Source organism: Chlorocebus sabaeus, chromosome 2, assembly GCF_047675955.1.
Source record: "Chlorocebus sabaeus isolate Y175 chromosome 2, mChlSab1.0.hap1, whole genome shotgun sequence".
NCBI classification, from domain to species: domain Eukaryota; kingdom Metazoa; phylum Chordata; class Mammalia; order Primates; family Cercopithecidae; genus Chlorocebus; species Chlorocebus sabaeus.
In genome coordinates this window covers 33,029,311-33,055,899 of record NC_132905.1, presented here as the reverse complement: position 1 = coordinate 33,055,899, position 26,589 = coordinate 33,029,311, and the positions used below count along the sequence as shown (strand labels likewise).

The following is a 26,589-nucleotide window of genomic DNA, read 5'->3' as shown; positions in this document are numbered from 1 at the left end:
TTCTAAATTGATTGAGACTTGTCTCAGATACTTTTTGGTTTACATCATCAAGCCATTTTATAGACAAGGAAACTGGCTGGGTGCAATGGCTCACGCCGGTAATCCCAGCACTTTGAGAGGCCGAGGTGGGCGGATCACTTGAGGTCAGGAGTTCGAGACCAGCTTGGCCAACATGGTGAAACCCGTCTTTACTAAAAAAAAAAAATAGAAAAATTAGCTGGGCATGGTGGCATGCACCTATAATCCCAGCTACTCAGGAGGCTGAGGCAGGATAATTGCTTGAACCCAGGAGGCGAAGATTGCTGTGAGCCGAGATCGTGCCACTGCACTCCAGCCTGGGTGACAGAACAAGACTCTGTCTCAAAATATATATATGTGTATATATTTCCTTGTCTATTTATAGAACAGGTTAAGTGACTTGTCCAAGGTGACACAGCTAAAAAGTGACAGCAGGGGTTCAAACCCATTCTCTTTAACTCCACAAATGAGTATGATTCTCCAATTCATGCTTCCTTCAGCTAACAGAGTGAGTGTTCAAAAATGCAGATTGTAAAGGCCAGGCGAGGTGGCTCATGCCTGTATTTTCAGCACTTTGGGAAGCCAGAGTGGGAAGATGGCTGGCCTGAGTCCAGGAATTCAAGACCAGCCTGGGCAATATAGTGAGACCTTGTCTCAAAAAAAAAAAAAAAATAATAGCCAAGTGTGGTATCTCATGCCTGCAGTCCCAACTACTCAGGAAGCTGAGATGGGAGGATCACTTGAGCCCAGGAGTTTGAGGCTGTAGTCAGCTATGATCACACCACTGCACTCCAGCCTGGGCATCAGCGCTTTAATTAAGATGTAAATGGAAATATGTGTTTTAAAAATATGATGAATTGATGAGTAGATAGAAAGTTGGATAGATGGATAGTTGCTTGATGAAGCAAATCATAGTAAGAGTCTGGGGGTAGCTCTACGGATGTCTGAAACTTCATGTGAAATATTTGGAGGGAAGTGGCTGAATGGAAGATAAATAACTGAAGTTAAATCACTTCTTCTGTGTGCACCTTGATTGACTTGTATTTGTAGGTCTGTGAGAATCTGTAGAGTAATAGAAGAATGGCTGTTTCCTCCTGGTAAACAGGTTTTTATGCATTATACTTAAAGATTTCTTGTGCCTGCAACCCAGGGCATCCTAGACTCTCCAGTATTGAAAAAGAATGTTTATTTATTTATTTATTTATTATTTTAATTTTTTTTACAGACAAGGTCTTGCTATATTGCCCAGGCTGGTCTTGAACTCCTGGCTTCAAGTGATCCTCCCAACTTGGCCTCCCAAAGTGCTGGGACTACAGGTGTGAGCCACTGTGCCCAGAAAAAAAAAAAAGAATATTTAGATTGCGTAGTTCAATAACTTTTTTTCATATTTGTTTATTTATTTATTTTTTGAGACAGAGTCTCACTCTGTTACTCAAGCTGGAGTGCAGTGGCACGATCTTGGCTCACTGCAACCTCTGCCTCCCGGGTTCAAGTGATCTTTTCGCCTGAGCCTCCAGAGTAGCTGAGACTACAGATGCGCACCTCACCACGCCTGGCTAATTTTTTTTGTAATTTTAGTAGAGACGGGGTTTCACCGTGTTGGCCAGGGTGGTCTCAAACTCCTGACTTTGTGATCCCCCCACCTTGGCATCCCAAAGTGCTGGGATTACAGGTGTGAGCCACCGCGCCAGGCCATGTAATTAAATCACCCTTAAGAGACGAAAATAAGCACTTCTAGAGAAGGAAGTTGAACCACATTATCGAAAGGTTTGGGACAAAGGATAATCATTGCATTCTGCTTGCCGGCCCGAGGTTGTTCACACCACAAGAAGGGTTTAATCTGCCTCCACTGCTTGTTTTTCACTTCTGTGCAACTTCACTGGGTCCCAAATAATGTATTTTATATGCACAAATCCTTTTTTTTCCTTCTTTTTTTTTTTTTTTTTTTAAAGTAGAGACAGAGTTTCACCATGTTGGCCAGGCTGGTCTCAAACTTCTGACCTCAGGTGATTTGCTTGCCTCGGCCTCCCAAAGTGCTGGGATTACAGGTGTCAGCCACCGTGCCTGGTCATTTTTTTTTTTTTTTGAGATGGAGTCTTGCTCTGTCATGCAGGCTGGAGTGCAGTGGCGCAATCTTGGCTCAATGCAACTTCTGCCTCCCAGATTCAAGTAATTCTCCTGCCTCAGCCTCCCAAGTAGCTGGGACTACAGGCGTGCACCACCACACTCAGCTAATTTTTTATTTTTATTTTTATTTTTATTTTTAGTGGAGACAGGGTCTCAATATGTTGGCCAGGCTGGTCTCAAACTCCTGATCTCACATGATCCACCCATCTCGGGGTCCCAAAGTGCTGGGATTACAGACGTCAGCTACTGCACCCAGCCGACATGTCTTCTTTTTATGGTCCAATTCCCAGTTTGTGATGTATTTGGCATTTAAGTGATTCTGAAAACAAAGAAAATATAGGTATCACATCAATGTGCTATTTGTTTTCAAAAAGGATTCCATTCATTTCATATCACTGTTGCCACTCTCAGTTGATGGTTGATTTCAAGGCACCTTTGCAAGCAGGCAGGATATGCCAGCATCATTCACTGACCTGTTTGTTCCCCTTCCAGAAGCCTCCAGAGCAGAGTGTTAGGTAACATGAAGGGAGAAGGGGGAGACAAAGTTGCTTGGTGCGGAGGTGTTTGCTGAAGCTTCAGGCTTGGTTGGCTAATATAGAACCTGTGAAAAGACAGGATGTTCTTGCTTCTTTAGGAACCTTGATCACTCCATTCCTTTCAGGAGCAATCAGCTGATAGCTTGGCTCACTCTCTGCCTGAGTGAATGTGCACAACAGCATGTGACTGGGTGTCCTCAAACAAAAAGATCTTGCCAGGTCTCACTGTTGATTTGTTTTAATATACCTCCTATCTTTGCCTAATCACATGGTAGTTTAGGCTGCAGCACTGGGGCTGTGCAGACACAGGATGCTGGGAGGACTTTCGGCTGCATTCATCCTAGCTTGGCTGCTTTTGAGATGTGTTTCCCTGGGCAAGTGACTTGACTTCTCTCTGTGTCTGGGTCTGACTGTTAATGAGGGTACTGATAGGAGTACCTGCCTCATAGGGTTGTGACAGATGAAGCTCTTAGCACAATGCCTGGCCTCTAACAAGCATTCAGTAAGTGGAAACTACTCTTATGATTACGCTGCTCATGTTATTCTTAAATTACTTCTTTTTTAAATTATATTTTTTCTCTTCTTATAGAGTTGGGGTCTGGCTATGTTGGCCAGGTTGGTCTTGAACTCTTGACCTCAAGCAATCCTGCCACTTCTGCCTCCCAAAGTACTAGGATTATAGGCTTGAGCCACCACGCCCAGCCTGAAATTACTTCTTTCATTCACACATATGTTTTTGAGATCTTTGAAGTTCTGACTGTCATTTTAACAGCTGCATAGGATGCCATAATTTGGATATTGCCTCCTCTGAAAACTGTGTCTTTTCCTGTCACCTCTAATCCAGTTAATAAAAAAGCCGAATCACTGAAACTGTCACTCCTTGTTGACTCTCAGCTCCTCTTTAACACATTTCTCCATTCACTTTGTCTTTTCTTTTTTTTTTTTTTTTTGAGACAGGGTCTCACTCCATTGCCCAAGCTGGAGTACAGTGGCACAATCTCGCGTTACTGTATCCCCGATCGCCTGGCTCAAGCGATCTTCCCATCTCAGCCTCCTGAGTAGCTGGGACTACAGGCATGCACCACTCTGCCTGGCTACATACTTTTTAAAAATTTTTAGTAGATACAAGGTCTTGCTATGTTGCCCAGGCTGGTCTCAAACTCTTGAGCAGCAATCCTCCTACCTCCGCCTCCCAAAGTGGTAGCCACCGCACCCAGCCTCTTTATTCACTTATTAAGTTGTACTCTCATTTCAGTTTGTAAATCTGTTCTTAATCTCTCTTAATCTATTCTTGACCCATGGGGCCCTGACCTCATTCACGTGCTCTTCCTTTCCCACCTGGACCACTGCAGGTGAGTGAATTCTTGTTCATGAGATTGCCTGCCACCAGGCTTAAGTGTGACAAATTCACCTGCTACCCAGCTGCCAAATCTGCAAATCTGACCTGATAACTGCTCTGCATGTACACGGTGGCCCATGGCACTCATGACACCTGGTGCCAGCTATCATAAGAGTTATCGATGACAGCAGCTTCTGAGTCAGAGAGTAATGGAGGGGTAGGGAACACCTAGTGAAATGTCCAAATGCTGACTCCACTAAGCCACCTTGGAGGCTTCCAGAGCTCAGCTAAAGAGTCTTTGTATCCAAGTTGCTGAGAGCAGCCAGGCCTTCCCAGAGCTGGGTACGGGAGGAGAAGGGCTCTGTAGCCATCCAGCTGAGACCACAGAGTTTGTCCTTTCCCGTTTACTCACTGAGTGATCAATTCTTTTTTTTTTTTTTTTTTTTTTTTTTGAGACAGAGTCTCACTCTCACCCAGGCTAGAATGCAGTGGTGTGATCTCGGCTCACTGCAACCTCTGCCTCCTGGGTTCAAGCGATTCTCAGGCCTCCACCTCCCGAGTAGCTGGGATTACAGGTGCATGCCACCATGCCCAGCTAATTTTATATTTTTAGTAGAGACAGGATTTCAACATGTTGGCCAGACTGGTCTCGAACTCCTGACCTCAGGTGATCCGCCTGCCTTGGCCTCCCAAAGTGCTGGGATTACAGCATTTGAACCACAACCCCCAGCCAATTCTCGACACTCACTTTAAAGCCCCTGATACCCTGTGGCACTGTGCTTGTCCGAGCTGGTTCTTCCTGAGTTCACACTTTCCTCTGGCCATGGCTGGCCTGCCCCACGCTTGGGGAGAACCTCTTCCAGTAAACCTCCTGCCCTTTCTGGGCTCTTCTGTCTTGACTCACTGTGTTAACAAGATATGTGGCTGTGTTTGGATCACTCCAAACTAGGAGGGAAGGGTCTATGACATTCACCTTTGTGTTCCCAGTGCCTGACACCAGGCCCATCATATTAAATAATTGACTGACTGCATGTTTGAGTGACCCATAGAGGAAAATGCAAATCACCTGTAATCATATTACCCAGATAACTAGTGAAATTAATTCACTGGATATGCCCTTCTAGACATTTTTCCTCCTAGCTTTATCTAACAGTATTTCTCACACACACATCCTACACATGACATTTTATTTTATATAATCTGGATCAAACCCTCCTTAATGTTTTAGAACCTTTTTACATTTAATATATAGTGTGTGTGTGTGCATGTGGGCACATTGGCCGGGAATCAAACCCAGGTCAACTGCTTGGAAGGCAGCTATGCTCACCACGTTTAATGTATCATGGACAGTTCCCCTTCTCATCTAATCATCATCTTTTTTTTTTTTTTTTTTTTTTTTTTTAGTAAAACACGGGTCTCACTCTCACTCGGGCTAGAGTGCATTGGCACAATCACAGCTCTCTGCGGCCTTGACCTCCCAGGCTCAAGTGATCCTCCCAACTCTGCCTCCTGAGTAGCTGGGACTACAGGCACATGCCACCATAGTTGACTAATTTTTAAAATTTTTTGTAAAAATGGGGTCTTGCTGTGTTGCCCAGGCTGGTCTTCAACTCCTGGGCTCAAGCGATGCTTCTGCCTTGGCCTCCCAAAGTGCTGGAATTACAGGCGTGAGCCACTGCGCCCAGTCTTATCAAATATTCTTGTAGGCATTGAACTGTGGTGCTGTGTAGTGTTTCATTGAGAGAGTGCTCTCTGATTGAACCCTTCCCTTTTCAGACATGCAATTTATTTTCCAGCTGAAATTATTAATGTTTCTTTTCTGCTGAGAGCATTTCTTTCTCATCATGAAGAAAACAGGGTAAACAAATACTGAATTAAAGACCATCAATAGCAGGGAAAAGTACAGCAGTCCTGCCTTACCCTTGAGGTGGACTACGGACCCCCCAGGGGATGCCTGAAATGGCAGATGGTACTGAACCCAGTATGTACTATGTTTTTTCCTATGCATATATACATACCTATGATAAAGGTTAATTTATTAATTAGGCACAATAGGAGATGAACAGCAATACTAATAATAAAATAGAATAGCTATTAGAGTATACTGTAATATAAGTTATGTGAGTGTGGTCTCTCTCTCAAAATATCTTATTGTACTATATTCACCCTTCTTTCTGTGGTGATGTGAGATGATGAAATGCCTACGTGGCCGGGCACGGTGGCTCACACCTGTAATCTCAGCACTTTGGGAGGCTGAGACGGGTGGATCATCTGAGGTCAGGGGTTCGAAACCAGCCTGGCCAACATGGCAAAAGTCCATCTCTACTGAAAATACAAAAATTAGGCAGGCATGGTGGCGCATGCTTGTAATCCCAGCTACTTGGGAGGCTGAGGCAAGAGAATCGCTTGAACCTGGGAGGTGGAGGTTGTAAATGAGCCGAGATCGCGCCATTGCACTCCAGCCTGGGCAACAAGTGAAACTCCGTCTCAAAAAAAAAAAAAAAAAAAAAGAAAATACTTATGTGATGAGATGAAGGGAGGTGAATGGCGCAGGCACTGTGATGTAGTGTTCGGCTACTGAGGTTACATCAGAAGGAGGATCCTCTGCTTCGGGCAGTCCTGGATCATTGAGCCATGAAGATCTTGATGCTTGGGGATCCTTGATAGTGTTTTCTGCTGAAAACTTTGGGAAGAACATTGTAATCAGAGGTTGTTGCCTTTCTTTGTAACTCATAAAAGTGTTGCTGCGAAGTTGTAGACTATCTGTGACCATACGGGTGATTTTAATGCTGCGTTCCATCTGAGGATCGTATGCCATAATTTTATGTTTTCATGTCTGTGCAGTTTGAAACACTTCAGCAAATTTTAGTAACGTCCACATGGCTGGTTCTGCTTTAGTTTCTTCTTCTTCATCTTCCTCTATAGAGGACATGACAAGTTCTTCCAGTTCCTCATTTGTTAACACTTCTCAGTGGCCTTCAGTATGTCCTTCTACTTCATCAAGCATATCAGCAAATCCTTCTCCATCAACTTGTCTTGTTGCATGGATGATTTTCCCAACTTCTCTATCAATTTCAGGGAAGGCTTTAAAATCATTCACTTCTTCTCCATCAGTCCTTCCAGCAGGCATTTAGTTTGTGGTTTAATTCATCCATTGCAACTTTGATGAGTGCTATTGCATCAGCAATAGTGAATTATTTCCAGCACTACGTTATTTCCAGTTTACGATCTGCATCAATTGCTGATTGAATGTGATCAAATACCAGGCAGATGTATGTGGCCTTGGGAAAATGAATGATGTCCTAGTCAAGCGGCTGAAGAAAAAGGTTGTATTTGCAGATAAAAATACAACCTCAGCATTTTCATGTTCATGGCAAACAGATTCAGGATGGCTGGGTACATTATCTATTATTAATAGGTCCTTAAATTCCAACCCTTCCTCTTTCAAATATTTTTTTCACTTCTGGGAACCATTGATGCATTGGCGGAACCATTCTATAAACAAGACAGCTGTCACCCATACTTTCTGATTATATGGCCAGAACACAAGCATAAATAATTTTTGGTTTTGCTTTTGAGGGCACATGGGTTCTTTGCTCTGTACACCATGCTTGGCTTTATCCTATGCCCTGCAGCATTGCCACACAGTACTAGAGTTAATCTGTCTTTCCGTGCTTTATGCCCTGGTGCTTCCTTTGCACTTTTATGAATTTAGGTTCTGTTGATCATCTTCTTCCAGAAGAGGTCAGTCTTATTGCAATTGAAGACTTGCTGTGTATGGTATCTTTTCTCCTTAATCTACTTCTTCAAGTCTGCCGAAAATGTGGCAGCAGCTTCTTCACTGGCAAATGCAACCTCTTTGGTAGTTTTTATGTTTTTCAGTCCAAACCTATTCTTGAATCTGTATAACTGTCCCTTACGTGCGGTAAATGGCTTTTGGTATCACTTGTTTCAGGGGATCCTTGCTGATGTCTTTATGTAGGCTCCGTGCTTTCTGGTACAACACATTGCTGTCCGAACACCTTTCTGTTCATGTCTTCTACCCACAAATGTAATGCCTTTTCCATTGTAACTAAGCACTTATGTACTGTGGCCATAACTCCATAACCTTTTTTTTTTTTTTTTTTGAGACAGAGTCTTGCTCTGTAGCCCAGGCTGGTGTGCAGTGGTGCGATCTCGGCTCACTGCAACCTCCGTGTGGCTGTAACTTTTGCGGTTTGAGGTGTATCATCAAGACTGGCATGAATTTTTTTTTTCCTTCTTCACAATTTCATGGATAGAAGATTCCTTGTTACAGTAGATCTTAGTAACCTAGGCATATGATTTTTTTCTTTCCTTATTGAGTTGAGAACTTTTACCTTTTTTTTTTTTTTTGAGATGGAGTTTGCCCAGGCTGGAGTGCAATGGCAGTCTCGGCTCACTGCAACCTCCACTTCACGGGTTCAAGGAATTCTCTTGCCTCTGACTCCCAAGTAGCTGGGATTACAGGTGCCCACCACCACGCCTGGCTAATTTTTGTATTTTTAGTAGAGACGGGTTTCACCATGTTGGCTAGGCTAGTCTTGAACTCCTGACCTCAGGTGATCCACCCGCCTTAGCCTCCCAAAGTGCTGGGATTACAGGTGTGAGCCAGTGCACCCAGTCAACTTTTACCTTTTTACGTAAAGAAAGTACTTTGTGGCCTATCTTTGGCATATCTGACTTGCCGGAATCACTACTCTTGTGTTTTGGGGCCATTAATAAGTAAAATAAGAGTTACTTGAACACAAGCACTGTGATACCACAACCGTCAATCTCTTAACTGAGAAGGCTACTGAATGACTAAGGGGCAGGTAGCATGTATAGTTCAGATACGCTGGACAGAGGGGTAATTAATGTCCCAGGTGGTACGGAGTAGGACAGCACGCAATTTCATCACAATACTCAGAATGGTGCACAATTGGAAACTTATCAATTGTTTGTTTCTGGAGTTTTCCATGTAATATTTTTGAACCATGGTTGAGTGAGATTAACTGAAACTGCAGAGAGCAAAATCACACATGAGGGGGGACTACTGTAAATCATTCTGATTTCACTGTTGTTTGACCTTTAAAATTTTTTGGGTGGGTATGGTGGCTCACACCCATAATCCCATCACTTTGGGAGGTGAGGTGGGAGGATTGCTTAAGCCTAGGAGTTCAAGACCAGCCTGGGCAACTTAGTGAGACCTGATCTCTACAAAAATAAAAATAAAAATAAGAAAAACAAATAAAATTCTTCAAGCTCTGTCTCCAGTGAAGGATCCTGCTATGTGGTGCGTTTTTTATTGAATTGTTTTATTTTTTCCATGGCAGGACTATGGCAGCCAGGGACGCCACTTCAGGCAGCTTGTCAGAGGAGAGCAGTGCTTTGGACCTGCCATCAGTGTGTGACATAAGAGATTATGTCCTGCAGAGACCCAGCCAAGAAGCCAACAGCGAGGCTTTCAGTTCTTTGGAATTCCATTCTCTTCCTTGTTCTTCTGATGTGGATCCAGGTAATAAGCAGAGTTTAAAACAAACTAACTTAAAAACAACCAGCAGCTATACGAGTGTGTGATAGTTTGTTTCGCTCTCTTCCAATAGCAGTTCTCTGAGAAGGCTTCATTGTCTTAGGCAGAAAAACATCTTACCTAAATAAAGCTGTCAGGAGGAACTTCAAAGGACAGCTTCCCTGGCACAGTGATGACAAGGAGCTGTTTCCTGGAGTCTTTTTGTTATTGTTGCTGTTAATCTCAGGTCCCTTTCTAATCTCCCTCAAAATGAGTTCAGAAGCAGGGGAATATTTGGTTCAACAGAGAGTGGAATTGGTTTTTTTTGTTTTGTTCTTTTAAAACTCAGAAAATAAGGTGGTGGGCGCCTGTAGTCCCAGCTACACGGGAAGCTGAGGCAGGAGAATGGCGTGAACCTGGGAGGCGGAGCTTGCAGTGAGCTGAGATCTGGCCACTGCACTCCAGCACAGGCGACAGAGCAAGACTCCGTCCCAAAAAAAAAAACAAAAAACTCAGAAAATAGCAATGTGGGCCTGTTATATGTGATGAGTAGTAAAAATAGAGACTTTAGCATTCCTTGTATGAAGTATACTCTGGATTTAAGTAACAACCTTTCTACAAGGTTTCCTGACTAGATTGCCGAAACGCCTATTATTTAAGCTAATGCTAATTCCCTGACGTAGGTAGTGACTGTCTTTAGTAACTGTAAAGCCCTCACTTTCATATTAATTACCTGATCTGAGTCTGGAGGTCCACAGACCTGGATTTATTTATTTATTCATTTATTTCTTGTTAGTTTTGGTTAATCCCCTGGGTTTATCACACAGACCTGGATTTGAAGTTCAGCTCTGCCACTTACTGGCTGTGTGACTTGGGGCGTGCTCCTTAACCCCTCTGAGCTCCAGAGTCGGCTACAAAATGGCGATCAGAATGCTTGCTCCACCCAGTCAGGTTTAACTTAAGGTAAACCTGCAAGGTACTTAGCATGGTTTTTCTGCCATCGATGGGTGCTCAGTCGATGTTGTTGTTGTTAATATTAAGAAATCCATATGGCCAGGCATGGTGTCTCCTGCCTGTAATCCTAATACTTTGGAAGGCTAGACGGGTGGATCACCTAAGGTCAGGAGTTCAAGACCACCTTGGCCAACATGGCGAAACCCTGTCTCTACTGAAAACACAAAAATTAGCCAGGTGTGGTGTTGGGCGCCTGTAATCCCAGCTACTCAGGAGGCTGAAGCAGGAGAATCACTTGAACCTGGGAGGCGGAGGTTGTAGTGAGCCGAGATCATGCCACTTCACTCCAGTCTGGGCGAAAGAGCAAAACCCTGTCTCAAAACAAAAAACAAATAACAACAACAACAAAATCCAAATATATATTTTTAGAAAGAACTCATTGTGGGTACTAAGGAAATGTAGGCTTTAATGATGATGAGTTCAGTGATGACTATAGGTAGGATGTGTAACTGTCATTGCCTTCAAGAATTCTATGGAGAAATATGTTTAAACTCCTTTGGGATTCTCTTCTGATTTTCAGGACATAGAGTAATCAGGATCAGTAAGTCTCCTGTTTAATTTAGTACCTGACTGTGTTAGTTTGTTCTCACACTGCTATAAAGAAATGCCTGAGTCTGGGTAATTTATAGAGAAAAGAGGTTTAATTGACTCACAGTTCTGCAGGCTGTACAGGAAGCATAGCAGCACCTACTGGGCATCAATCGGGGTGGAAGGTGAAAGGGAAGCTGTCACTTCACATGGCTGGAGCGGGAGGAAGAAAGCGGGGGAAGGTGCTACACACTTTTAAACAACCAGATCTCATGAGACCCCAGCACCAAGGGGATGGTGCTATAAATCATTTAGGAGGAACTGCCCCATGAACCAGTCACCTCCCACCAGGCACCACCTCCAACACTGGGGATGACAATTCCACATGACATTTGGGCAGGGACACAAATCCAAACCATATCACTGACCAAGAATTAGATAATTCTTTATCCTTTTCCTTTCTAGACTTAACATCTTAGTTCCTTTGACCTTCCCTTTTTTCCCTGCCATCCTGCTGCCTCTACATGACTTTCTGTCCCTAAAATGGATTTTTTCATCATCCCTGGGTAGCAATAGCATTTCTTAGAATGAGTGAATGGAGGCAGTTGAACAGAACTTTGTTTGTGTATTTATTTATTTATTTATTTATTTATTTATTTTCTTAGAGATAGGATCTTGCTCTGTGCCTAGGCTGGAGTACCGTGGCACCATCACAGCTCACTGCAGCCTTGAACTCCTGAGCTGAAGCTATCCTCCTGCCTCAGCCTCTCAAGTAGTTGGGATTACAGGCTCACATCACCATACCTGGCTTTTTTTTTTTTTTTTTTTTTTAATTTAAAAAAATATTTTGTAGTGACAGGGTCTCGCTTTGTTGCCCACACAAGTCTCAAACTCTTGGCCTCAAGTGATCTTCCCACCATGGCCTCCCAAAGTGCTGGGATAATGGAGTGGGCCACCATACCCAGTTTGAACAGAACTTTAGAAGTATTAGCATGTTGAAATACTTCGAGGCAATGGCTCAATTCCCTTAGGGAATTCAGTGTGGACTCAGTTTTTATTTTTTATTCTCTGTTAGTTGACTAATCTGTAGAAAAGCAACTGTTATTAATTGGAATTGGTTGATAGCTCTGAAAATAAGGAGCATGTTGAAATATTTATGTAGGGGTGTTTGTTAAAAATATGGATATTCTATGCCAAAATAGTTGTTTGGGGAACCCATGTCTAAACATGAGAAGGGGTACTCAAATGCTAAGACAGCCATTTTACACAGTATTAGTGGCGGTCGTGCTGGGTTATACAGTCTGGTTGGAATTCTGGTTCTGCTTCTTCCCCTGGTTTGACTTCGGGCGAGCCATTTAGCCTCTCTGTACCTATCTCCTCATTTGTAAAATGGAGATAACAGCACCTCCTTGTTGGGGAGGCCATAAGGTCATAAAGTTGTACAATGCAGTGCACGAGGCATCGTGTGTGGCATGGAGTGGACTCTCAGGAGATCCAGTTCCTCATCAGCTGGGGTGCTCAGCACACTGCAGTACTGTCTGGTCAGCTCAGGCTTTTTTTTTTTTTTTTTTGAGATGGAGCCTCTCTGTGTCACCCAGGCTAGAGCACATTGGCGTGATCTCGGCTCACTGCAACCTCTGCCTCCCAGGTTCAGGCGATTCTCCTGCCTCAGCCTCCCAAGTAGCTGGAATTACAGGTGAGCACAACCACACCTGGCTAATTTTTGTGGTTTTAGTAGAGCTGAGGTTTCACCATGTTGGCCAGGCTGGTCTCGAACTCCTGACCTAAAGTGATCCACCTGCCGTGGCCTCCCAGAGTGCTGGGATTACAGGCATGAACCACTGCTCTGGGATTACAGGCATGAGCCACTGCGCCCAGCCAACTCAGGCTTTTATCACAAATACCATACACTGGGTGACTTCTCACAGCTCCAGAGGCTGGAAAGTCTAAGGTCAAGGTGCCAGCAGATTTGGTGTCCGGTGCTGTCCCCGTTCTTGATTTGCAGACAGCCACTGTCTTCCTGTGTTCCTCACATGGCCTAGAGAGAGATCCTGTTTCTCAGGTGTCTTATTAGGGCACTAATGCCATCATGAGGCTTCCACCCTCAAAACTTAATTACCTCTGGCCGGGCACAGTGGCTCACGCCTGTAATCCCAGCACTTTGGGAGGCCGAGGCGGGTGGATCACCTGAGGTCAGGAGTTCTAGACCAGCCTGGCCAACATGGTAAAACCACGTCTCTAACACAAATACAAAAATTAGCCGGGCATGGTAGCAGGTGCCTATAATCCCAGCTACTCAGGGGGCTGAGGCAGGAGAATTGCTTGAACCCGGGAGGCAGAGGTTGCAGTGAGCCAAGATCGCGCCATTGCACTCCAGCCTGGGGGACAAGAGTGAGACTTTTTCTCAATAAACAAACAAACAAACAAACCCCACAAAAATTAGCTGGGCATGGTGGCATGTGCCTGTAATCCCAGTTACTAGGGAGGCTGAGACATGAGAATTTCTTGAACCCAGGAAGCAGAGGTTACAGTGAGCTGAGATTACACCACTGCACTCAAGCCAGAGTGAGACTCTGTCTCAAAAAACAATAATAATTGGCTGGGTGAAGTGGCTCATGCCTGTAATCCCAGCACTTTGGGAGGCCAAGGCAGATGGATCACCTGAGGTCAGGAGTTCGAGACCAGCCTGGCCAACATGGTGAAACCCTGCCTCTAATAAAATTACAAAAATTAGCTGGGTGTGGTGGTGGGTACCTATAATCCCAGCTACTCGGAGGGCTGAGGCAGGAGAATCACTTGAACCCAGGAGGCAGAGGTTGTAGTGAGCCAAGATGGCGCCATTGCACTCCAGCCTGGGCAACAGAGCACGATGCCATCTCAAAAATAACAATAATAATAATAATAATAATAAATAAATAAACATAAAAAAACACATTGGTTTACTCATCCTACCCCATGAAAGGCTCTGGATGTGATTATTGTTCTCTGTATACTTGACACTGCAGTGTTTTAGGGCACATTAATAGTGATCACTCCCATTTATTGAGCACTTACTACTTGTCAGGTTTTATATTGTCAGGCTCCATGCTAAATATTTCACAAACATTATCACTTTTTTTTTTTTTTCATTTCGACACGGAGTCTCACTCTGTTGCCCAGGCTGGAGTGCAGTGGCATGATCTCGGCTCACCACAACCTCCACCTCCTGGTTCAAGCAATTCTCCTGCCTCAGCCTCCCGAGTAGCTGGGATTACAGGCGTGCACCACCATGCCCGGCTAATTTTTATATTTTTAGTAGAGACAGGGTTTCACCATGTTGGCCAGGCTGATCTTGAACTCCTGACCTCAAGTGATCCACCTGCCTCAGCCTCCCGAAGTGCTGGGATTACAGGCGTGAGCCACCACGCCTGGCCTAAACATCACCACTTTTAATTCTTATCACAAACCTGAGAAGTGGAAATCATTCCCATTTTATAAGTGAGGAAATAAACTTGGAAAAGTTAGGAAACTTTCCTAGTGTCACTTAGTAAATGACAGAGCTGGCTGAATCCAAAGGAAATGTTTCAACTCATTTTTGTTTTTTTTTCTTTTTCAAGGTATGATCTTGCTTTGTTGCCCAGGCTGAAGTGCAGTATTATGGTCCCCCTGGGCTCAAGCAATCTTGCTTTCTCAGCGTCTGAAGTAGTTAAGACTATAGGTGTGCATGATCTTGCCTAAGTCATTTAAAAACAATTTTTTTGTTTTTTTGTTTAGAGATGGGGTCTGACTATGTTGCCCAGGCTGGTCTTGAACTCCTGGGCCTCAAGTGATCCTCCCGCCCCAACCTCTCAGTGTTGGTATTACAGGCATGAGCCACCCTACCCAGCTAAAATCACATTTTATTGGAAAAAAAGAAAGCTTTTTCTAACCTGGGAAGTGACCAAGAGGATGATACCACTGAGAAAAGGAACTGCTGCAAATAAATTTAGGCTAGTTTTGTTAGCTTGCTAGAACAAACATTTTGGAGAGTTGGAGGGAGTTTTACAGAGAAATATTAACTTTTTGATACTATTTTATTGAAACTTAAACATTTTAAAACAATTTTTGTTTTGCTCTGTACTCTGTCATTCTATAGTACTTTTATATGTTATGTCACAATAACCACTGGGTTTGTTTTTAAAAAGGACCAGGGCTGTGAGCGGTGTGACTCACACCTGTTGTCTGGCATGTTATGAGGCTGAGGCAGGAGGATCCCCTTTTTTTTTCTTTTTGAGGCAGAGTCTTGCTCTGTCGCCCAGGCTGGAGTGCAGTGGTACAATCTCAGCTCACTGCAAGCTCCGCCTCCCGGGCTCATGCCATTCTCCTGCCTCAGCCTCCCGAGTAGCTGAGACTACAGGTGCCCGCCACCACGCCTGGCTAGTTTTTTGTATTTTTAGTAGAGATGGGGTTTCACCATGTTAGCCAGGATGGTCTCGATCTCCTGAGCTCGTGATCCGCCCACCTCGGCCTCCCAGCCATGCCTCTTGTTCATAGGTAGCTGTAGTTATGGGTTCTCTCCCCATGGCCCTTCAGCAGGCTCTTGCTGACATTTTAATCTAATTCTGATAACTCTGGATTTATTGCTTGCTCAGAGACATGCCCACCTTTACACTAATCTCTACTAGGGTACTGCTGGCCACCATTCTCACTCGGATTCTTAACACCTCCAGTTCCCAAGCCAGTGTGATGTTCTTGGTTTGCTTACTTGCTGTTATGTGTCGTAAGGAAGTTGATCTTCCACGGATTGGTAAATATAGCCAAGGTTTCCAGCTGGAGGGTCATTGAGGGTGACTCAGCATTGGTCTGTGCCCATCCTGGTATTTACTCAGTGAGACACACACTGTTGGCTACCTTCATGTAGCTTGTGCTCGGCTCAAAATAGAGTTGACTATCTCAAGAACTGGCAGAGTATGGCAGGTTGCTTACAGCTGAATAGGGGTCTAAGGGTGAACTTGGGACCTGGCTTCCCCAGCTACTGGGTGAAATAGAGCCAAGCTTTGATCATTAGGATTCATTAACTTGGTATAGTTTTTACAATTTCTGGGGTTTTTTTTTTTTTGTTTTGTTTTTGTTTTTGAGACAGAGTCTTGCTCTGTCACCCAGGCTGGAGTACAGTGGTGCAATCTCAGTTCACTGCAACCTCTGCTTCCCAGGCTCAAGCGATTCTCATGCCTCAGCCTCCCTAGTAGCTGGGATTACAGGTGTGCACCACCGTGCCCAGCTAATTTTTGTATTTTGAGTGGAGGCAAGATTTTGCCATGTTGGCCAGGCTGGTCTCAAACTCCTGGCCTCAAATGATCTGCCCACCTCAGCCTGCCAAAGTGCTGAATTACAGGTGCGAGCCACTGCACCTGGTTTGACCATAAGAGTTCAGTCATATCATCTGTTGTCAAACTCTTCAGTCAAAATCCAGACACACAGTTGGCAAGGCATTGGGGTTCACAATGGAGGAGTGGTGTAGTCTTCTGGTGGCACCGCACAGCCCAGCAACAGGCACGCTGGAGAGAATACCCAGAAATCCAGACAGGTGGCAGGCAGTGTGCAGGGGGCTTCTCAGTGGGTAGCAAGGTCCCAGCTTCCAAGCTGGAGTCAGTGTCACAGTTCTAACCCCTGGAAGAGTAGTAGGCCAAGGAAGGGTGACCTTAGATTTAGGATGCAACAAGGACCACTGCAAAACCCAGTTACAAGAACATGGGCCCAGCTTAAGCTTAACCTGGGTACAGGATTCCCCATTTCACCTTGCAGCTGCCTCTGACTCTGGGCCTATCCCTGCCCCGCTTTTCCCAGCCAGGCGTTTTGAAGGGGCTGCCTGCTTTCCTCCTTCTCACTTCATCTCAGGATTGTTCCTCATTCCCAGGCACATGGCCTCTACCTCCATTCCCCTCTGGTCTAAGCCTGCCCTTACTCAGATGCCAGTGATCATCCCTAGGAGCCAAACTGGATGGACGCTTCTCTGTCCTTATGCTATGTGCCCAACTGCTGCATCACTGTTCATGCCCTGGAGGAGCGAATTAGTAGCAAGGACATGAGACTTAAGAGCACTTTCCAGAAAACTGTTGGGTTGATAAGAATCTGAGAGTGTCATTCCAGTCTGAGTATGCAAAAACGGGTAAAACTAGGCTATATATATCTAATAAAGACAGAGTCCATCTGGCCTGAAGTTCCCACCCAGCCACTCCTCATGAAATGCCGGTAAAATAAACAACTTTTCACTTAAGGGAGGTGCGGGATTATGAAATCCTCCCTTCAGCCCTTCCTAGTGAGATATGGCAGAAGACCTCCTGCTGCCAAACGGGTCTTCCTGAGGGCAGGTGCAGAGGCTTATGCCTATAATCCCAGCACTTTGGGAGGTAAAGGTGGAAGGATTGCTTGAGCCCAGGAGTTCGAGGCTACAGTGAGCTATGATCGTACCACTGCGCTCTAGCCTGGGGGACAGAGTAAGACCCTCTTTCTAAAGAAAGAAAAATATAGAGTGTTCCTGGAACACCTTTTCCATAACCTTCTTCTGTTTAGGCCCCTTTGAGATGTCGTATTACACTATTTCTGTTTTTAGACTGAGTCTCGCTCTGTTGTCCGGGCTGGAGTACAGTGGCGCAGTCTTGGCTCACTGTAACCTCCGCCCCCCAGGTTCAAGCGATTCTCCTGCCTCAGCCTCCTGAGTAGCTGGGATTACAGGCACCCACCACCATGCCCAGCTATGTTTTGTATTTTTAGTAGAGACAGGGTTTCACCATGTTGGCCAGGCTGGTCTTGAACTCCTGACCTCAAGTCATCCATCCACCTTGGCCTCCCGAAGTGTTGGGACTACAGGCGTGAGCTACCACACCCGGCCAATCTTATACTACTTCTTTCCTGCCAGCTCCAATCAAAAAGCTCCTCTGCCTTGTTTTTGGGACTCTGTGTAATCTGCTGCCTGGGATATTTGTTCAAAATATTTAACAACCAATACAGCAGTATTGCAATATTTCAGCAACTGGCACGGCTGTACAGGTGCACACGAGCTGAACAGAGGCCCCTGCTGCTGTCCAACTGCACATTAACACAGGCCTGCCAGTCCTGTCGGGCTTGCTTTTAGGCTGAGCCAACTGTTAATGTCTTAGCTGCATTGTTCGCCTCTCTGGAATGTGCCCCCTCCTCCCTGGTCAACTCCAGTCCACTCCAGAGATGGCTGAATTGAATCCATTAATTAGTCCCAGGTACAGACTTGTTGCTGGACTTGAACACGCTTCCTGTTAGATACTTGTTTTCTTTCTCCTTTGCTAATTGGCTCAAGGGAAGCATAGGGTATGCAGAATGGAAGAGCTGAGTTAAGAAACATGATCTTGGTTAAACCTCTCAAAAGCAAGATCACAAAGGTCACCCGAAGGCTCAGTGTGTACTGCTGGAGCTTGATAAACTCTGGGTAGCTCATGTGGCATATCTCACCTGCGCCCTCTGGAACCTTTGTCCTGGAGAGCATCCAAGGTACTTTCTAAAATAGGACAAGGAGTTTCTCTGAAGTCGTTGTTAGACATTAACAATACAGATGTAGGAAATATCAGCCCTTTCTTCAAACTTGAACTTCTGCCTAAGAGCAGTGTCGGGGAAATTGGTTGCATGTATACAGCAAATTGAATGTTAAACACAATAAGTCTTTGATGATTAAAGGCCATAACTGGCAGGCAGCTATAAGTTTAAAGTAAATAGTGATTTAATGCACCTTTAGTCTTATTCTGGGAATCTGTCAACATCCCAGTCTTCAAAGCTCATTTTATAACTTATGTATTTAGGCATTTCATCCAAGGAATTTAATCTTTAAGAGTAAAAAAAAGTTTGTTGTCTTCCTCTATATAATTCATATTTCTTTGTAATTCTGTAAAATTTTATTTCCAAAAGGAATGAATTATAAGCTCTTAGATTAAAAAAACTCAAAATAAAATTTATATACTGGTTGTTTTTTTTTTTTTTTTTTTTGAGACGGAGTCTCGCTCTGTCGCCCAGGCTGGAGTGCAGTGGCCGGATCTCAGCTCACTGCAAGCTCCGCCTCCCGGGTTCACGCCATTCTCCTGCCTCAGCCTCCCGAGTAGCTGGGACTACAGGCGCCTGCCACCTCGCCCGGCTATTTTTTTTGTATTTTTTTAGTAGAGACAGGGTTTCACTGTGTTAGCCAGGATGGTCTCGATCTCCTGACCTTGTGATCCTCCCGTCTCGGCCTCCCAAAGTGCTGGGATTACAGGCTTGAGCCAGCGCGCCTGGCCTATATACTGGTTGTTGAATTCCTGATGTGTTGTGTATAGTTTTAAAATAGGAGTCAGGGTGTATTTTAGAGAGAGAGAGAGATATATAATGTGAAAGACATTTTATAGGTGCATTAAGTGATATCCAACCTAGTGGCTAATACCCAGTCACTAGACTGGACCTAACATTTGGAGAGGAAAGGAAAGAAGGGAACAATGGTTATTGAGCCAATTCCCTGAGAAATAACTGAGGACACACTGGGGTACATTTTATAAGATACTAACTGGATGGGCTTTATTTGGAAGGTTTCGGTGTTCTGTGTGGCAGTGCTTCTCTGCTTTTGTTGCCTCTTCCTAGATGTGGGGTTTTTTGTTGTTGTTGTTTTTGGGTTTTTTTGAGACAGAGTCTCTCTCCGTCACCCAGGCTGGAGTGCAGTGGTGAGATCTCGGCTCACCGCAACCTCCGCCTCTGAGTTTCAAGGGATTCTCCTGCCTCAGCCTCCCGAGTAGCCGGGACTATAGGAGCCCGCCACCACACCCGGCTAATTTTTGTATTTTTAATAGAGGCAAAGTTTTGCCATGTTGGCCAGGCTGGTCTGAAACCCCTGACCCCAGCTGATCCACCTGCCTTGGCCTCCCAAAGTGCTGGAATTATAGGCGAGAGCCACCAAGCCCAGCCTCCTAGATTGAGTTATGCAGATTCAGCTATCTAGACTGAATTTTCAGCTCCAAAAACGGATTTTGAGCTCTTTGCATGCTGCTGTTAGAAGGCAGCAGTGAATTTTAATTGTATGGCCTGGGGTGTGAAGGATAAACCATAAGCATATATGACGAAGGCTCATAGAGTTAGAGAAGGTTACAGTCTCTGAGCTGGTGGTTCCACACAGCTCTTTAGGAACTACAAGGTTGAGATTGAGTGGGGTCATGAGCTTGTGGGGCCCTGGATGCTCTACCTTATGCATCCAGGCAAGCATTCATCCAAAGAAAGGGTGCCAGGACCAGGAGGAGTTCGAAAACCACTGAGTGGCCGGGTGCGGTGGCTCACACCTGTAATCCCAGCACTTTGGGAGGCCGAGGCAGGTGGATCACTTGAGGCCAGGAGTTCGAGACCAGCCTGGTTAACATGGCAAAACCTCGTCTCTACTAAAAATACAAAAAAATGGCCAGATGTGGTGTTGTGAGCCTGTAATTCCAGCTACTCAGGAGGCTGAGGCAGGAGAATCGCTTGAACCCAGGAGGCGGAGGTTGCAGTGAGCCGAGATGGCACCAGGGGCACTCCAGCCCGGGCAACAAAGCGAGACTGTCCAAAAAAAAAAAAAAAAAAAAAGGTAGGAAAAAAAGAGAAAGAAAGAAAACCACTGAGCTCAGCTAATCCTCTCATTTTCCACATGGGGAAGTCGAATCCCAGGATAATGAAGAAAATCACCCAAGGTCGTGTAGTAACCCGGCAACTCCTATTTTCTGGGTGACCCTCTGTGCAGACTTTTCTAACTGTAACTTCTCTATCCCTTCTTTAAAAATAAAAAAGTATATTTCTCTATAACTTTCAATATATACTGCTAAATTATGTATCACATTAAATAGTCATTGGAGAGGATGATAATAGAATTCTTTTTAAAAGCTCAAGAATGTTATCTGCCACCTGTGACATCTCTCGTTGTTCCTCACTTTTAAGTTTCAAGGGCACGTGCTATGGGGGACAAGGCTTATTTACTTCTGTGTACTTCGCCTACAGTCACAGTTTTAAAAAGAAATCCCAACTGAGTTGAAAAACTGGCCATGTTACTGTCTCAAGCCACACCTCCAGGGCACTTATCTGCCAAGTCCGGGTGCATAGAGGTGTGACCTCATGTTCTGGACTGATAACTTCCCTCAAGGGCTTTTTCAAGTAAGTGTTCACCTGACTTTTTATTCAGCTGTGTCTTTTTAAAATACGAGGGAACAACTTGATTACAATAGTCAATCCCAAAGACTGTAGGTCATAAGACCCCCATTTCAAATAGACACCGTCTCTAGTTTCATTCACTCTTGTATATTTATAAGATAAAGACTATACACAAGGGAAGACCAAAAGATGGATGGTTTTTCCATTCGTTGTGCACTTACATTTCAGGCACTGTGCTGTGCATTTTACGTATGTTGTTCTTTTGATTCTCACAGCCACACCCAATAAGTAAATCCTATTATGATCTCCTTGTTACCCACGAGGAAACAGAGCTTCAGAGAGGCTTGTTTCATATTAATGTTACCCACAGATTGGTGGAAAGCTGAGACTCAAACCTGGGTCAGGTTGATTGCAAAGGCAGAACTTTAAAGAAATGCAAACATCTAGGTATGATTACATACTATGCATTAAGAATTAAGCTTTAGGCCGGGCGCAGTGTCTCACACCTGTAATCCCAGCACTTTGGGAGGCTGAAGTGGGCAGATCACCTGAGGTCAGGAGTTTGAGACCAGCCTGGCCAACTCTGTGAAACCCCATCTCTACTAAAAATACAAAAATTAGCCGGACGTGGTGGTGCATACCAATAGTCTCAGCTACTCGGGAGGCTAAGAGAGGAGAATTGCTTAGACCAATAGTCTCAGCTACTCGGGAGGCTAAGAGAGGAGAATTGCTTAGACCTGGGAGACAGAGGTTGCAGTGAGCCAAGATCGTGCCACTGCACTCCAGCCTGGGCAAAGAGCGAGACTCCATCTCAAAAAAAAAAGGAATTAAGCTTTAAATATTTGCGGTTACTTCTTTAAGTCTGCGCTAGCATCTTTCTACTAACTCAGTATCTTCAAGCCGGCCGATATCAGTACCCTGTCGGGATGACTGTGACTCCTTGTCCCCTGGACCACCGTTGTGTCCACTGTCCACTGAGCTCTCCCTTCCATTTTTCCCATCTTCCTGTTGTGGAAGAAGCTCGAACTACCTGTGCACTAATTGGAGAGAAGGTGTTGGGGCTCAGAAAGCAATATCCCAAAACGAAGGTCTCTGCAGCAGCCTCAGAAGCACAAGTTTTCCTTTGACCTTTATCTGTCCTCTTGTATCTCAGTCTCATTCTCCCCCCAAGGCCAGACATAGAATCTAGAATTCCTCTTCCCCAACGTGGGTCATGGAAACCAGAACCCCCTTTCTCCAAAGCTAGCCACAGAACCTAAAAATATTACTCTAATTTTTCCTCTGCCTTTCTGGGTAAAACTTGGCCATAAAGAAATTGTCTGGCTGGGTGCAGTGGCTCACCCTTGTGATCCCAGCACTTTGGGAAGCCGAGACAGGAGGTTTGCTTGAAGCCAGGAGTTCGAAACCAGCCTGGCCAACATAGCAAGACCCCATCTCTACAAATAAAATAAATTAACTGGGCATGGTAGTATGTACCTGCAATCCCAGGTACTTAGGAGGCTGAGGTGGGAGGATTGCTTGAGCCCAGGAGGTTGGGGCTACAGTAAGCTACAGTCGTGCCACTGCACTTTAACCTGGGTGACAGAATGAGACCTCATCTCTTTTAAATTAAAAAAAAAAATGAAAGAAAAATTATCCGACCTGCCTTGTTTGACTCTAGGCCATAAGACCCCCATTTCAGAGAAGGTCCTGACCCACACCCCGAAGGAAGGAGTGCTGCTCAGAGAGGCCAGGAAGATTCTGGACAGACAGGCCTTGCTGGGCTCCCCACTGAATCTAATAACATCAGATCTTTCCTTTTGTGTTCAATCATATGTCTACACTTTGATGTAGTGCGGTTGCCTTTGCCAGTGCCCCCCAGCTGCCCCAGTGAATGTGGGCAGGGGAGGGAAATCTCTGGCCCGGGAAGACAAAGAGGCTTCTTAGGCCAGATCATTTGTTGAATTGGCAGGATCCTCTCGTGTGTGCCTGCTGGCCACACTGCTATTTCTGCTGTTATAGAAATAGGAAAATCATATTTCTACAGCAAAGTCCATAGTTTATTGAACCTAAGCATAAAAATGGACAATTTCCCCTGTATCTTTGGGTTTTCATTCTGAAGCCTTCGGTGTATACACATTAAGTAAATTTGTATGCCTTTCTCCCATCAATCAATCTGCCTCATGTCAGTGATTTTCAACAAACCTTCAGGGGCCAAGGGCCTTGGTCCCCACAAAGGCATTGCCTTCTCAGTTAAATTTCTCACACCAGGTAGGATACAACTTCTTATGTGAAAATCCAAAGAAAACAAGTCAGGAATTTTAACTCTCTTTGCTGGAATAAATGAAGCCCTTGATCACCTTGTCTACCCAGAAGTTGTTTTCTCATCTGGTGCCAGAACTCTTCTTATTCTTGGCTCTTTGCCCTGAAGTTGCTGTTTGTCAGCGGAGTGGCTGCCCTTGGCCAACCTTTTAGCTCCCTGGAGTTTTTGATAGTTGGCTTTTGGTAACATGCTTGAAGTTACAAACACGCAGCTTATTAGAACATAACTTTTAAGGATAAAGGCTTTTATGTGAATTCCTGGGTCCCCCATGTTTGACTGGCCAGGTTCATGTTTTGCCCTCTGCCTGCAGCAGCTGCGTGCTACACCCAGACCCTGGTGTGAGTAGAGAATAAGGATCGGTCAGTGCCTAGCATATGGTAGGTGCTCAGTAAAGGCTGGTGAATGAATACATGAAAAACACATATAAGTGAAACTAGATATGGTTTAAAAATGGAGATCAAGTATTTATCACAGTGCCTTGTTCATCCATTTGTAACATTATCATAAAATTTAAAGCCGTGTGTGATCTGTGTAGGATAATATGATAACATTTCTAAGTTTAAAAGCATATATTATTATATAAGCGCTGCAGATTTGTTTAACTCTTGATTGGAAAGTCAACTAGTCTCTCTTAAAAGCCCCTGGCTTTTTTTCCTTGAAAAGAAAACAGTAGAGAAAAGAACAACTGTAAGGAGATATAATGGTACTGAGAATAGAATATTATTCCTGCGTTTCCCCATCATGAAGAAAGCATGTTCCTAGTGAAGTTGTTTCTTTTTCTAGCAAATATTTCTGTAATAACCATGCATGGAATTACAGCTTTAAGAATACCCCTAAATTGCTTTCAAAGCTATTTTCTTAAGAAAACTGTATTCTGTATTTTAAGCATGTGAGGTTTTTTCCTTCTTAAAAATAATACAATTGAGGGGCAAATTTAAATTAATAATAATAATTTACTTAATAAATTATTATTTATAATTATAAAATAATTCATTTAATAAATTAAAAATAATAATTATTTAATAAATTAAATAATTTAAATAAATAAATTATAAAAAACAAGCAAATGGATATACCCCTATTTCTTTGTAATATATTCAGTAGTTGTTTTGTCCAGAATTTTCTTTTACAAAGAACTCTTGGAAAATGCAGTATAAATAAGTTGAGGAAATGACCCACGGACCAACACCATTTTAGAAGTAGAGTTTGAGGAAAAATTGGTTAAAATAATATTGCATGTTTTTAGCCGATAATAAACAGAGAGCTGCTCTGAGCCTAGGCCTGGAGGTGGTGCCTGGCAATTTCTTGGATCAGGCAGTGTTTGAGTCTACTGCCCTCTGGTGGCTACCTTTTATACTTTCCTGCGCCTTACTGAGAAAAAGAATTTAAACGTACCAGATGTGTGTTAAACCTTTCTCATTTATTCTTTGCAGAGTTCTGTGCCTACTTGAGCTAGAATTAAAAGTTCTCAGAGATTATTTTACTCAACTGAAATCCAAGAAGGTAATTTCTCTTAAGGTCACCACTGTTAGGTGTATTCACTGCACATGCATTATATAATTTGAGATCTTTTTTCATTTATCCAGCAGGGTTGATTTCAGGCTAAAATACACACATGAATAGTGATGTCTAATTTTTTGGCTAGGCTCAGTGGCTCACGCCTGTAATCCCAGCACTTTGGGAGGCTGAGGCAGGTGGATCACTTGAGATCAGGAGTTTGAGACCAGATTGGCCAACATGGTAAAAACCCTGTCTCTACTAAAAATACAAAAAAAAAAAAAAAGAGCTGGGCATAGTGGCACCCACCTGTAATCCCAGCTACTTGGGAGGCTGAGGCATGAGATTCACTTGAACTCGGGAGGCGAATGTTGCAGTGAGCTGAGATTGAGGCACTGCCCTCCAGCCTGGGAGACAGAGTGAGACTGTTTCCAAAAAAAAGAAAAAGAAAAAAAAAGTGATGTCTGATTTTTCTTTATACATTTGCCAATAAACGCTGTGCTTTTTTTTTTTTTTTTTTTTGGCAAAGACCAAAGATTTAAATTTTACTTTTTTTGATGAAATTATAGTACCATTTAAGGATAATTGACCAGGTGCAGTGGCTCATACCTGTAATCTCAAGACTTTGGGAGGCCAAGCTGGGCAGATCACCGAAGGTCAAGAGTTCGAGACCAGCCTGTCCAACATGGTGAAACCCCATCTCTACTAAAAATACAAAAACTATCTGGGCGTGGTGGTGGGCACCTATAATCCCAGCTACTAGGGAGGCTGAGGCAGGAGAATCGCTTGAACCCAGGAGGTGGAGGTTGCAGTGAGCTGAGATTGTACCATTGCACTCCAGCCTGGGCAACAAGAGCAAAACTTGATCTCAAAAAAAAAAAAAAAAGAAAGAAAAAGGGTAATCACAAAATTGAAAAAAAACAAAACAAAACAAAACTTTTGGGACTTGTAATCTAATAAGATGGCATGGAACTATTTCTCCTTGTTCTTCCATGTCAAGCAACTATGAACCCTGGAAATGCAAGAGGCAGCCAAAGAAGAACTTGGAGATTTAGTAAGAAGGTGAATTGGTTTGGGGTCCCAGGACTGGAGGAACAATATGGTATCTGAGTGTCTTCTGTCCTCCTACACAACTGAAGAAGGTGACCCAGACCCAGTGCATCCTAACCTGCAACCTAGCAACAAGAAGGTGGCCCAGTACCTTCTCCCCAGGACTGACAGGTTATCTATCCAACATGACCAGGAAAGCCCAGCCCCCTGGAGGGGGAGATTAATAGGAGACCACTAAGTAGCCAGAGGAAGTGCTCACCTTCAGAGGGCCTGGGACTTCCTTCCCCTGCTGAGTGATAGCTCTGTGGCAAGCACGCACATGTGGGAGGATTCTGCCAGTTCAACAAATGATCTGGCCTGGGAAGCCTCTTTGTTCCCCTGGGCCAGAGCCTCCCTCGCCTGCCTTAATTCACTGGGGAGCTATGGGGGCACTGGCAGAGGGGATCCCACTACATCAGACAGCCCAACCCAGGGACCTTCCTCCTCCCAGGGAGCCTGAAACTTCCTTCTTCCTCAAGAGATTCCCATACCCTGAGGATGAGGCCTGGGG

The 26,589-nt window shown here is 44.3% G+C and overlaps 1 protein-coding gene and 1 long non-coding RNA gene across 12 annotated transcripts in view; one reads left to right on the top strand and one right to left on the bottom strand.

Annotated features, from left to right (window-relative positions):
* SHLD1 (shieldin complex subunit 1) overlaps positions 1–26,589 on the top strand; it is a 116,278-nt gene that overhangs the window by 13,267 nt on the left and 76,422 nt on the right. For 10 of the 11 annotated variants that reach the window (XR_012089540.1, XR_012089541.1, XM_008018796.3 and 7 more), the window contains one exon: positions 9,354–9,535. Coding sequence is in view for 9 of the 11 variants with exons in the window: in XM_073007001.1 (XP_072863102.1) it covers positions 9,354–9,535 (182 nt within the window). In the remaining 2 variants the exon portion in view is untranslated. Of the gene's footprint in view, positions 1–9,353; positions 9,536–12,645; positions 13,947–26,589 lie in introns of those variants that run through there. The other variant, XM_073007029.1, reaches the window with a different exon arrangement.
* Positions 2,253–3,479, bottom strand: LOC140710282 (uncharacterized). Its single transcript, XR_012091261.1, has 2 exons — positions 2,619–3,479; positions 2,253–2,464 (listed from the first exon to the last, which is right to left on the bottom strand). It is a non-coding gene; the product is annotated as an uncharacterized lncRNA (long non-coding RNA).